Here is a 14,744-nt window from a genome sequence, read left to right as displayed (position 1 = left end):
ACAGCGCAGGCCACTCCCCCTCTCACACTGACACTGTGTGAGCACAGCGCCGGCCACTCCCCCTCTCACACTGACACTGAGTGAGCACAGTGCAGGCCACTCCCCCTCTCACACTGACACTGAGTGAGCACAGCGCAGGACCAGAGGCCACTCCCCCTCTCACATTGACACTGAGTGAGCACAGCGCAGGCCACTCCCCCTCTCACACTGACACTGTGTTAGCACAGCGCAGGCCACTCCCCCTCTCACACTGACACTGAGTGAGCACAGCGCAGGCCACTCCCCCTCTCACACTGACACTGAGTGAGCACAGCGCAGGCCACTCCCCCTCTCACACTGACACTGAGTGAGCACAGCGCAGGACCAGAGGCCACTCCCCCTCTCACACTGACATTGAGTGAGCACAGCGCAGGACCAGAGGCCACTCCCCCTCTCACACTGACATTGAGTGAGCACAGCGCAGGATCAGAGGCCACTCCCCCTCTCACATTGACACTGAGTGAGCACAGCGCAGGATCAGAGGCCACTCCCCCTCTCACACTGACATTGAGTGAGCACAGCGCAGGATCAGAGGCCACTCCCCCTCTCACACTGACATTGAGTGAGCACAGCGCAGGACCAGAGGCCACTCCCCCTCTCACACTGACATTGAGTGAGCACAGCGCAGGATCAGAGGCCACTCCCCCTCTCACACTGACATTGAGTGAGCACAGCGCAGGACCAGAGGCCACTCCCCCTCTCACACTGACATTGAGTGAGCACAGCGCAGGATCAGAGGCCACTCCCCCTCTCACATTGACACTGAGTGAGCACAGCGCAGGATCAGAGGCCACTCCCCCTCTCACACTGACATTGAGTGAGCACAGCGCAGGATCAGAGGCCACTCCCCCTCTCACATTGACACTGAGTGAGCACAGCGCAGGACCAGAGACCACTCCCCCTCTCACACTGACATTGAGTGAGCACAGCGCAGGATCAGAGGCCACTCCCCCTCTCACATTGACACTGAGTGAGCACAGCGCAGGACCAGAGGCCACTCCCCCTCTCACACTGACATTGAGTGAGCACAGCGCAGGATCAGAGGCCACTCCCCCTCTCACATTGACACTGAGTGAGCACAGCGCAGGATCAGAGGCCACTCCCCCTCTCACATTGACACTGAGTGAGCACAGCGCAGGATCAGAGGCCACTCCCCCTCTCACACTGACATTGAGTGAGCAGAGCGCAGGATCAGAGGCCACTCCCCCTCTCACATTGACACTGAGTGAGCACAGCGCAGGACCAGAGGCCACTCCCCCTCTCACATTGACACTGAGTGAGCACAGCGCAGGACCAGAGGCCACTCCCCCTCTCACACTGACATTGAGTGAGCACAGCGCAGGACCAAAGGCCACTCGCCCTCTCACACTGACATTGAGTGAGCACAGCGCAGGACCAGAGGCCACTCCCCCTCTCACACTGACATTGAGTGAGCACAGCGCAGGACCAGAGGCCACTCCCCCTCTCACACTGACATTGAGTGAGCACAGCGCAGGATCAGAGGCCACTCCCCCTCTCACACTGACATTGAGTGAGCACAGCGCAGGACCAGAGGCCACTCCCCCTCTCACACTGACATTGAGTGAGCACAGCGCAGGATCAGAGGCCACTCCCCCTCTCACATTGACACTGAGTGAGCACAGCGCAGGATCAGAGGCCACTCCCCCTCTCACACTGACATTGAGTGAGCACAGCGCAGGATCAGAGGCCACTCCCCCTCTCACATTGACACTGAGTGAGCACAGCGCAGGCCACTCCCCCTCTCACACTGACACTGTGTGAGCACAGCGCAGGCCACTCCCCCTCTCACACTGACACTGAGTGAGCACAGCGCAGGCCACTCCCCCTCTCACACTGACACAGAGTGAGCACAGCGCAGGCCACTCCCCCTCTCACACTGACACTGAGTGAGCACAGCGCAGGACCAGAGGCCACTCCCCCTCTCACACTGACATTGAGTGAGCACAGCGCAGGACCAGAGGCCACTCCCCCTCTCACACTGACATTGAGTGAGCACAGCGCAGGATCAGAGGCCACTCCCCCTCTCACATTGACACTGAGTGAGCACAGCGCAGGATCAGAGGCCACTCCCCCTCTCACATTGACACTGAGTGAGCACAGCGCAGGATCAGAGGCCACTCCCCCTCTCACACTGACATTGAGTGAGCACAGCGCAGGATCAGAGGCCACTCCCCCTCTCACATTGACACTGAGTGAGCACAGCGCAGGACCAGAGGCCACTCCCCCTCTCACATTGACACTGAGTGAGCACAGCGCAGGACCAGAGGCCACTCACCCTCTCACACTGACATTGAGTGAGCACAGCGCAGGATCAGAGGCCACTCCCCCTCTCACATTGACACTGAGTGAGCACAGCGCAGGACCAGAGGCCACTCCCCCTCTCACACTGACACTGAGTGAGCACAGCGCAGCACCAGAGGCCACTCCCCCTCTCACACTGACACTGAGTGAGCACAGCGCAGGACCAGAGGCCACTCCCCCTCTCACACTGACATTGAGTGAGCACAGCGCAGGATCAGAGGCCACTCCCCCTCTCACATTGACACTGAGTGAGCACAGCGCAGGACCAGAGGCCACTCCCCCTCTCACACTGACACTGAGTGAGCACAGCGCAGCACCAGAGGCCACTCCCCCTCTCACACTGACATTGAGTGAGCACAGCGCAGGATCAGAGGCCACTCCCCCTCTCACATTGACACTGAGTGAGCACAGCGCAGGACCAGAGGCCACTCCCCCTCTCACATTGACACTGAGTGAGCACAGCTGGCCACTCCCCCTCTCACACTGACATTGAGTGAGCACAGCGCAGGATCAGAGGCCACTCCCCCTCTCACACTGACACTGAGTGAGCACAGCGCAGGCCACTCCCCCTCTCAAACTGACACCGAGTGAGCACAGCGCAGGCCACTCCCCCTCACACTGACACCGAGTGAGCACAGCGCAGGCCACTCCCCCTCTCACACTGACACCGAGTGAGCACAGCGCAGGATCAGAGGCCACTCCCCCTCTCACATTGACACTGAGTGAGCACAGCGCAGGATCAGAGGCCACTCCCCCTCTCACACTGACATTGAGTGAGCACAGCGCAGGACCAAAGGCCACTCCCCCTCTCACACTGACATTGAGTGAGCACAGCGCAGGATCAGAGGCCACTCCCCCTCTCACACTGACATTGAGTGAGCACAGCGCAGGATCAGAGGCCACTCCCCCTCTCACATTGACACTGAGTGAGCACAGCGCAGGCCACTCCCCCTCTCACACTGACACTGTGTGAGCACAGCGCAGGCCACTCCCCCTCTCACACTGACACTGAGTGAGCACAGCGCAGGCCACTCCCCCTCTCACACTGACACTGAGTGAGCACAGCGCAGGCCACTCCCCCTCTCACACTGACACTGAGTGAGCACAGCGCAGGACCAGAGGCCACTCCCCCTCTCACACTGACATTGAGTGAGCACAGCGCAGGACCAGAGGCCACTCCCCCTCTCACACTGACATTGAGTGAGCACAGCGCAGGATCAGAGGCCACTCCCCCTCTCACATTGACACTGAGTGAGCACAGCGCAGGATCAGAGGCCACTCCCCCTCTCACATTGACACTGAGTGAGCACAGCGCAGGATCAGAGGCCACTCCCCCTCTCACACTGACATTGAGTGAGCACAGCGCAGGATCAGAGGCCACTCCCCCTCTCACATTGACACTGAGTGAGCACAGCGCAGGACCAGAGGCCACTCCCCCTCTCACATTGACACTGAGTGAGCACAGCGCAGGACCAGAGGCCACTCCCCCTCTCACACTGACATTGAGTGAGCACAGCGCAGGATCAGAGGCCACTCCCCCTCTCACATTGACACTGAGTGAGCACAGCGCAGGACCAGAGGCCACTCCCCCTCTCACACTGACACTGAGTGAGCACAGCGCAGCACCAGAGGCCACTCCCCCTCTCACACTGACACTGAGTGAGCACAGCGCAGGACCAGAGGCCACTCCCCCTCTCACACTGACATTGAGTGAGCACAGCGCAGGATCAGAGGCCACTCCCCCTCTCACATTGACACTGAGTGAGCACAGCGCAGGACCAGAGGCCACTCCCCCTCTCACACTGACACTGAGTGAGCACAGCGCAGGCCACTCCCCCTCTCAAACTGACACCGAGTGAGCACAGCGCAGGCCACTCCCCCTCACACTGACACCGAGTGAGCACAGCGCAGGCCACTCCCCCTTTCACACTGACACCGAGTGAGCACAGCGCAGGCCACTCCCCCTCTCACATTGACACTGAGTGAGCACAGCGCAGGACCAGAGGAAAACGGTAAAACTCAACTGTTTAACTCTGGGGGAGTTGTAAAATAAGCCTATTTCCAAAAAAGTGGAGTATCCCTTTAAGTAGCGTTTTCTCAGAGTTCACTGTGTAGCCTGCTCCCTGAATCGTCGCGCTTATTCACTTGTGGATGTTAACTGAATCTGTAAGTCAGCTACACTGTTTATTTCTGAATATTGTATTTTATTCTAGTGCGCTTAACATTATCACTACTGTGTAATAGTAGCCTATGCTATTCACCAACTAAACATATCCTATTCAATGCGTTCACAGTCTCTTTCACGGCCATCATTTGTAGTAGCCTATTCACAAACTGTTTGCTCAAGCGTAGCGTTTTCTCGGAGTTCACAGTGTATCCTGCTCCCTCAATCTTGTAGTTCAATTTTCCATATTTATTGTATGTCATTATGTCAGTATCAGTATTTGCTTTCTACCAAGCACAAATAAAAATGTCACTGAACTTTTGCTATGTAATTGTAACAATGAGCACTCAAACACACCGAACCAACAATTACTAAAAACACACACAAAAACTGATTTTGCACGGGCACTTTGCACTAGTTCTTATTAAAGTTACAAAAGTGATTCAGTAAAGTGCATTGAGAGCTATTTTTTGTTGTTTGATTATCATTAATGACACAAACGGCAGCAGGTATATTAGGCTGCAGTCACTTTAAGACCAAATGCACGGATCCAATATACTTATTCAACTGCGTTTTTTCCTCTCAACCCTTTACATTCACTTAAGACATAAATGACTGTGTTTACGAGGATACTTGCAAAAATGGAAGTTCTGTTCTCATGTGCTTTATGAGCAACGGCTTAATTTGCGTTCGTCTCTCAGACAGGGCACGCATATACCGGAATGAGTTCTCTTTCTCTGCGTATTGTGCTTCAACGGTTTAAAATCGCTTGTTTTTAAACCGCAATGCTTAAAAACACATGCAAATGAAAAGCTTTCGTAACAGCGCTGCACAGCAACGTCACATGAGCATAGCCACGATAGAGACGATAGTCCAAAATCTCTACCGGTTGACAAATTTCTACCGGTTAATCGTATCTATCGGTATACCGCCCACCCCTATTTGCTACTTTTTCTTTGCTAATCAAATTAGGTGGAGGGATGCTTTCATTCTAGAGAGAATATGATTGGCCAAAAATCTGGATAGACCTCTCGTGCAAGATGAGTCATCGATATTTTTGGTTTGTTTTCCTGGCAGTGAAATTAAAGTTAATTTAGTCAAAAAGCTTTCATTATTTTGCATATTCAGGTGAAAAGCAACCATTATAACCGGAGCGTCATATCTGTATAAATTCTCCTCCACTTTTTGGAATGGGAAATCATATTTTGAGAATTTTGTTTTGGCACTGCAGCCAGTTACATAAAACAACAAATTAATGAAACAGACGCATAAGATCTTCCATTTCGCAAATCAATTATGACTGTCATATTTGCAAAATTATTATTCATGAGAAAAAATAATGCATTTTATTTTGTGTCCCCACCCTTATTACACAACTTATAATTAATCATTCAAACAGTGTTGTATACTTACAGTGACAGTTGTGAAAATAAATAAACTTATATTTACTTATGAAATGAACTGTTCTTACATCATGAATTTCGGAACAGCATTCAAAACACTCAAAACACTGATTTAATTCTGGTTTATGCCAGAATCAGGCCAATATATTGGCTTAAATTAAGCTAACTCTGCTTGGAACAACACATGGGAAGCATTTCAAGGCTGCTAACATGATGATCTGTAAATATTTAAATGGAAAAAGGTATAAATCATGTCCGTTTCATTAAATCATCTGGAGAATCTCCTAACAGTTTACATAAAAGGCAATGGCTACCCAGACTGCCTCTGAGCACTTTTGTCATTTATATAACGTCATCGAGACCATGACAGATTTCTTCTGGTTGGGAGTCATTTACATATGTGATCCTTGCTGAAATGGAGGTGTTGGTGGAGGTGCGGGTGAAGTGGCGTACTTACGGCTCTGTGTGTACATACATGTCACATGATCCATTTTCCACCTCGATTGGTCCATCCACTGGGTCCAGTCCTTGTTCTGACAGCTGTTTCAAGGCACTAAGAGCAGCCTGTGTGAGGTAAGGAAACAGATGGCTTTGAGTAAGACAACATAACACACATCAGCTGCTTTTTAAATAACACTTACTATCAGAAACCTGAGACTGACAGGACGCTTTCTGCTCCCTCTGTTTTGTTTGGCTCTTTCCAGATCTCTGTTTATCTAACGTTTATCTAATGTTATTAGGTCAACGTTTTCTGGCTTGCATGTCCTCCAGCCAATGAGTGGGATTTACGTTGCCGATCAGCCACGCTGTGGGCCGATATGCAAAAAATTAGCAATAAATCAAGTGTGGAGACAAAGTGTGCTGAAATAATAACGTCTGATAACACAGGTGAAACTAATATCCTGTTTTGCTCCAAAAAGTCATTGAGTCCAAAGCCAATGAGAAACTTCAAAAAATCCATTAAGTTTGTCCATAAGTTTAAAACTGGTAAAGTAACATAAAAAGACTTAACTGAAGTAGGATAAAAATGTACTGAAATATATTTGTTGTTAGTTTAAATGTTTAGAATGGCACTTACAGACATTTGTATTTCATATATGAAGAACAATACATTTTCCAGAACTCTAAAAATATTTTTTATGATCAGACTGAAATTATTACAACGTTACTTATAATGTGGTTGAAATTGTGTGCTGATATATGGCAAAATTAAAATATATTTTAATTTTAATGGCTGTATTAGATGGATATATATATATATATATATATATATATATATATATATATATATATATATATATATATATATATATATATATATATATATATAGCCACTATTTTTTAGTTTATATTTTAGTTTTTTTAATTGAAGTACTTCAATTTATTTATTTCAGTTAGTTGCCAAGGCATATTTTCTAAGTTTAAGTTTTTCATCTAATATTTATTTTATTTCAGCTTTATTTCAATGAATCAAACTTTTTTTCTTTTTTTTTTTTGCAGTTTTAGATAACAATAAAAACACTGGAAATCCAATAAGTTAAAAAGGAACCATAAAAAGCACCAATCTGTGTAATTTTTGTTAATATTATTAATGTAATTTCCCAATGTCCTAAAACTTGTGTAAGACTAATGAAATTCCTTTGTTGTGAGATAGTGTTTGTATTGCAATTCAACAAATTCCTCTTCTTGTCACTTCCATTCAACATGTATCTGTATGAGGTGGACAACTGAATCCAAGTTCCAAAATGAATGTTTGGTTTTACCAAGCCCTATCAAATGCACATAATCGCCTTAAATGCATCATTTATAAAAAGGAAGTGTATCCCTGCAGGACTGAATGCGAGTTGGCCATCAGAGATTACAGGCAGATGCTTCTCTTCTCAAGTGGACGTTCAGAAATCTTACAGAACATGATAGTCAGCATATCTGTCACAATCCCTGAAGCCTCGTTCAGCAGGTCAAAAGAAAATGAGTGTGACTGAGAATCATGGCTCAAGAGGGACAGAGTGCGAGAAAAGCGTGCAGTTGCTGAGGGGAGACCCTTGCAGTGACAGAAGCGGGTTGAGAATTGGCAGGTCCACCTGGATGTCGGGGCTGATGCTCTCTCCAGCATCCTGCCAATGAGCACCAGATGTGCAGCTTGGGACGCAACAACCATGACATATTTCTCACAGCTGACAGCCTATTCCCTCTGAACCCAAACCCCCCCAGCACCCCAACCCACTCATGAGGCGTGGACACCACACACGCACAGATGTGTGTGCATTCCTCACCCTGATTAATCAGGTTTTGGCCAGATCAAATAACGGCAGCTAATTGTGTCAGGCACCCTGTTGCATCTATATGTGTGTGTCCATATCAGATGGAACAGACTTTCATGAGTATTATGTATCACATGATCTTAGATCAATCATATTTATACTATGAAGGATATAGTACATAGTGGACCGATGTTTAATTTACACTTAAACATGTCTAAAATGTTATTGACTTTGATGCAAAACATCAAATCGAATGGCATCTGCAAACACCACACTAACGTTTGGTTACCAAGAAGTGTCCAATTTTTTCAATCAAAGATACTTAAAATAACGGGTTTATATTATTAATTCAATATATTTTAATGTTGAATTTATTCCAGAGATGACAACGATGACTTTTCAACATTACTCCAGTCTTCAGCGTCACATGATCCTTCAGAAATCATTCTAATATGATGATTTGCTGATCAAGAAAAATGTCTCATTATTGTCAATGTTGAAAACAGTTGTGCTGCTGTATTGTTGTGGAAACCCTAATTTTTTTCCAGGATTTTTTTTTTTATGAATATAAAGTTTAAAAGAATGTAATTTATTAAAAATCAAACATTAAAAACACTAAGTATATTTTGTCACTTCTGACCAGTTTAATGCATCTTTACTCAATAAAAGTTTTTATTTAACATAAATCTTACTGACATCAAACTTTTGAACAGTAGTGTGTATACTGTGTGTATATAAATATATGTTCATATATTTTTAAGTGTGGCTTAAATGGTTGCTTTTCAGGGCCAGTTCTAACAGTCGGAAAGCCTCATAGTCAATAAATAGGACAGGCTTGAAACAAATCCAATCCTACTTACAGAACCTTGACAAAAGCCAAGACTCTGACTTAACATCTCAAAGAATGGTTCATCATGTGCTAATGTGAAAATTTCAGTTGAGCTGGCCAAAGCACAGGAAATGAGTGCAGTCCATGACAATGAGCCACATTAGTGAGTTTATGCCATCACATCTGCAGGGACGACAGTCAAATCACTGTGAACGCTGAAAAGTCATTCTATCACAGCACATATATTTATCCATTTAAGGAGCCCTTTTGGGTGTTTTTATGTGTGGAATGTCTTATCAAGTTGAGAAATCTTTGGAAAACGAGCCCTTATCTATAATGGAACATATTGTACGGCTGCAGTCTGTTACCTAGTGCATGCATGTAAATTCCCAGCGGCGTTTGGACCAGTAATAAATCAGGTTTAAATGAAATTTGTTCTTGTGATTGATGACAAGTGTGTAAAAGGCTCAATAAGGAGGACATTATTCAGCCAGGAAATTGTTCAATATTCCAGACGATAATTTAAAGGCATTCTGAGCTTTCCCGGTAAACGAACAGTTCTCAGGACTGCTATGAAAGAGAGAGAACACCAAAATGACTTCCTGAATGCTGTATAAATCATTTGAGGCCAACTTCATACTCTGCTGTTTGACTTCAATATGCATTTAATTTACTTCAGGGAACATATTATGCACGATATGGAAACATGGAGAGGGAATGAAAACAACACCATTCCAAGATTCAATGTGCCTGATAAATAATAAAAAAAAGTTTCTAAATTCAATCAAAACCACTTTTGACTCTGACATCTAAGGTATGTTTAAACAGCCTCGCGTCCTAAGCCATGCATGCTGGCTAAAAATTAGGCTTGAGACGCGAGTGCAAGCTTAGCCTTTTGATGGATTCGGATGCAGATTCCTCTACGGTACAAAGCGTATAACTCATCCTCTCCTGTGGCCAATAAATTGCAATCAAAAGGGTAATTACCGGTGTTGTGTGTGTGTGTGTGTGTGTGTGTGTGTGTGTGTGTGCCATTACAGTCTCTGAGTAAATAAGCAGCATCTGCTTTTGCACTGCCAGACAAAGACCATGAATCAAGCGGGAGAAGACAGGCTTGTGATAAAGGCCCGGCAGCCCATCACCAAACAGTGGGCTCAAAGATAAATATCCGACTATCTATTGTAACAACAGTCAATTACATCATTATTTTTCTAATGAGATAGAGTGAGCCCGCCGAATCACTGATGGACTGAAATATGTTTAGTCTAGCCCTCCAACCTGGAAGTGGTCAATCTCTGTCGTTGAGAACATCAGATCAGAAGTAGCGCTGTGCTGGGACCCCAGGTGACACCCCCACATCTCTCCCCCTGCTTTAGATAACACACCACCACTCAGCGAAGGCATTAGTGAGCTCAATCGATAAATCTTGACGTGCGCTACTTTGCGGGACGCATTCATCAGCTCACCGTTGGATTCAAACGAACGGAAAAAAGGCGGAATGTGGAATGTGTCAAAGCTAAATATCTCGGTGCGGACTAAAAGGCGGGTAGAGGAAGACGAACGGAGGACTTTGTCAAAGGACAGTGAGGAGTCATTTTTCTAAGCCGCTTTAATGGTTTCACTGATTAGATTTTCATTTCCTTCACTGCCTTGGCTAAACAGTGGCGCTTTCCCCAAGAGATGAGCTCTATGCCTTTGAGGCCAGTTTACGGACAGGGAGGGAGGTGATGGATCGACAGGGCCAAGCACCTCTATCGACCTGGCTCTCACAGGGGGGGCATCCAACAAGGATAACATGGAAGCCTTCAAGCTGAAGTGGAGAGAATCTGACAGCCTATCACTCAAGGACATGGAGCGTAGAAAGCAAGCATTAACTACATTCAGTTGGTCCCTGTAGTAAAGACATTGCGGGGGGGATTCACTAAAAATGTATTGCGCCAACTTATACCGTTATTTATTTGCATGCACTGTTGTTTTAGCACACAATTCACTTAAGGATTCTTAGTTGATTCACTAAAGAGTTCATTATTATCAGTTGTTTGGGAACACTTTACAATAAGGTTCATTAGTTAACATTAGTTAACTAGCTTAGTTAACATGAACTAAGAATGAACAATACTTCTTCAGCATTTATCAATCTTTGTTAATATTAATTTCAACATTTACTAATACATTATTCAAATCAAAGGTTGCATTTGTTAACATTAGTTAATGCACTGTGAACTAATATGAACAAACAATGAACAGCTATATTTGTATTCCCTAATATTAACAAAGATTAATAAATACTGTAACAAATGTATTGCTCATTGTTAGTTCATGTTAGTTAATATATTAACTAATGAACCTTATTGTAAAGTGTTACCAGTTGTTTTATAATAAAATGCTGATGTTCATTATTTGTGCATCTGATAAATGACTAAATATAAGTGTATTTTTAATAAAATGTCATCTTATCTCTGTAAAGCCAAACTTTTAGGAAAACAGAACAGTTCAACAAATCTTTAGACAAAACATTTAAAATATATACTAAAAAAAGGCTTTTTTTGAGTATCATACTATATTTGAGACATCAGGCTTTTATGAGCCATATAGTATGATTATGCAGCTCATATTTGAGCAAGAAAACATGCAATTTAGTGCAGTTGCTGATTTTTATACGGCCAAAGAGTAAGATGAAATTCAGATAAACATACAAAACCTCCAAAGCAATGCAATACAATCATGATTGAAAGATGTACAATTAAACGTTCCTTAAAAGCCTGAAGCATCATATTTGATATTCAAATTTTAACATGAAATTTCTAGAAAAAAAAATATATTTTTGGATAATAAGGTTGATGAACATATGGCAAGAGATCTGAGACCATTCCTCCATACAGAATCTCTCCCGATCCAGATTCAGAGGACCATGCATGTGGACTCTTTTCTTCAGCTCATCCCACAGATTTTTTATGAGGTTTGGGTCAGGGGACTGCTATGTCCATGGCAAAACATTCATTATGTGGTCAGTGAACTATTCTGTTGTTTATTTTGAGATGAGCTTTAGATTGTTGTCGTGTTGGAAGATCCAAACCACGGCCTAGTTTAAGCCTCCTGGCAGGGTCAGTCATGTGTTGATTTATGATCTGTGTTTCCTAACAAGTTGTTCAGGGTTTTTGGAAGAAAATTAGCCCCACAGCATTAAAGATCCACCAGCATACTTCACAATGGGAATGAGGTAATTTTCCACATGGCTATGTTTCTGTTTATGCCAAACCCACCTCTAGTGTTTTTCTAAAAACCTTATTTTGTTCTACTCTGACCATAAGTCCCACTGAAAGATCCAGTAACGCCTCTAGGGGCATAAGATTGCTGTTAGATGTCACCAAAGTCTTCCCAAACAAGAAGTGGTTATATGGCTATGGTCTGATCATAGTTTTGGAAATTTTCTGACCCCAAGACCCAACTAGCAGCAATTCTCCAGCTTTGATCCTTACAGTTTGGTGGCTCGAACCATCCTCCTCAGGGTGTGTGGGGCCAATATAGACACATGTCCTATTCCAGAAAGATTGTTACCATCTCCAGTTGATTTAAACTTCTTAATTATTGCCTAGATAGTGGAAGAAGAGTATTCCAACAATTAAACTATTATCTTATAGACATTTTATGATTTGTACAGCTCAATCACACATCATTACTGTATGTTCAGGTCTTGATGGATGACTATAGGAATTTGGCCTGTATGTCACATTAGGGTTGTGCCGATAGACGATAGTATCGTGTATCGACGATAGACAGAGATATCGCCGATGGCAGATGCCTTTGACGATATCAATACGATAATTGGCTCGTTTTTCCATTAATGTATTAAATCATTATTATTATTATTATTATTATGAAGCTAGTATAGTTATTAAATTAACTAGGAACTACAATTATATTTGCCTTGCCTAAATTCATAACGACATCACCACATAACCACACTTGCAACATCACGCGCGTATGAGGACTCCTCAAAGAAAATGTTTTTAAAACAGACAAAAAACAAAAACAAAACTGCATCCCACAACGAAATTTCATTGCAAGGTGATCCATTCACAAATTGTCAAGAGTGCTTGTTTTAACAAACGCATCATTCTTATACCAAGATGAAGACGCGGCATCGTTGTTCGTCAGTAGGCTATTTTGTTTCCATAGCACTTTAACAAAATATTTAATGACACTAATAACACTAAAAACAATACAATTACAAAATATGAATCATAATAATAATAATAGGCCTATCGATGATAATGATATAGGCCGCCTAGGCCTAATAAAAGTCTTTAGTTCACAAAGCATCTGTGAAACTCTGCCATCTGTGAAAATCACAAGCAACTTCAAACTTGTTTAACAAGAAATATTCATCAAATTTTTTCGCTGTTAATAATGTAAGTCCACAAGAGAAATATTAAGCCAGTAAATTAATATAGTTGCTGTAGCCTACCGTTATCCACCGTCGTCTCTGGGAGAACGTGCTGTTAATGCAGTGAAAGCGCAGTCCGTTTCTGCTTTCGTTTTCAGGGATTGAGCGCGTTTACATGCACGTTATTAACTCGATTATGCTGAATAAACTGACAATGCATGTGGTCATGTAAACGGATTAACCCGTTTTCCTTTATCAGAGACAAGTCATAAGTTTAAGTAGGCGTATAACCGATCGACTTTTATATTTTTGCCTCTGATTTCTCCTGCCATTTAAAACACAATAACCTGTGTTATTGAAGTGCGGTGCGCATAAGTGAAGTGCATCCAGACAGAGAGAGCACTGGTAGGAGGACATATATCGCAGACTCCGACTCTTTCTTGACCCAAGAAATTAAAACGTGTTCACATCTCGTGCAGAAGCCTACAGTCAAAATACTGGAGATCTGTAACGGCATGAGAGGATAGTGTGTCCGTAAATTTCCCGCTGACATGTTGAAATACTCCGAGTCAGATACAAGAATGATTAGGATCTTTTTTTACCTCACTGTACCAGGAAATAACCTGATTTAGCCTATTAATAAACACTCCACCTTTGCTAGCAAAAAAGAAAGAGATTCTCATTTAAAACGAAGTAATAAAACAAGCAAATTGATGAGTAAGCCCCGCCCCCCTCACGATAATATCGTGAATCGCCGATCTCACAGGCTGACGATAGGACGATATGAAAATGGAGCATATCGCGCAACCCTATGTCACATCATATTTAGAGTACAGTGAAACAGGAAGTCATGACTTATCACTTAAGTGTTCCTGATCACTAAGGCGAACTTTGGAATTTGTAGGTGTGCCAATAATTGTGGAATACATTTCAGAAAAATAATATCTGTTTTATGATAAGAATTTTGTCTTTCAACTATTTTACATTAATTAAAGGTTACATTTTTGTGAATATTTTGAATGAAAGACTAAGAGGAGAAATTTTACAATCAGTTTTGCTCATATTTACCAAGAGTGCTGATATGTGTGGAGCCCACTGTATGAATGTCTGGTTAAGTTGGACTGCATGTTAAGTTCTAAGCATGAAATATTGCACAATATTGGTACAACTCACTGGTGAATTAGCCCCAGAGAGCCTTTTTGTCTTTTTTTATTACTAGAAGAGGACAGGATTCAGGACAGGATAGCATTTCCCACATAAACACAGAGGCTCAATCAATCTTTGCTTACCCCAAGGCCAGTGGTTCCCAAACTGGGGGGGGAGCTGGAGTTATAAAAAG

At 43.9% G+C, this 14,744-nt stretch overlaps 1 protein-coding gene across 3 annotated transcripts in view; it reads right to left on the bottom strand.

Moving 5' to 3' along the window:
• stau2 (staufen double-stranded RNA binding protein 2) overlaps positions 1–14,744 on the bottom strand; it is a 127,607-nt gene that overhangs the window by 4,936 nt on the left and 107,927 nt on the right. For 2 of the 3 annotated variants that reach the window (XM_081353448.1, XM_081353450.1), the window contains one exon: positions 6,386–6,492. In XM_081353448.1, coding sequence (XP_081209574.1) covers positions 6,386–6,492 — 107 coding nt within the window. The remainder of the gene's footprint in view (positions 1–6,385; positions 6,493–14,744) is intronic. The other variant, XM_081353449.1, reaches the window with a different exon arrangement.

This window comes from Scardinius erythrophthalmus (assembly GCF_964197995.2).
Source record: "Scardinius erythrophthalmus genome assembly, chromosome: 22".
NCBI lineage: Eukaryota > Metazoa > Chordata > Actinopteri > Cypriniformes > Leuciscidae > Scardinius > Scardinius erythrophthalmus.
The sequence above is the reverse complement of the archived record's forward strand: the minus strand, read 5'-3'. Positions and strand labels throughout refer to the sequence as shown.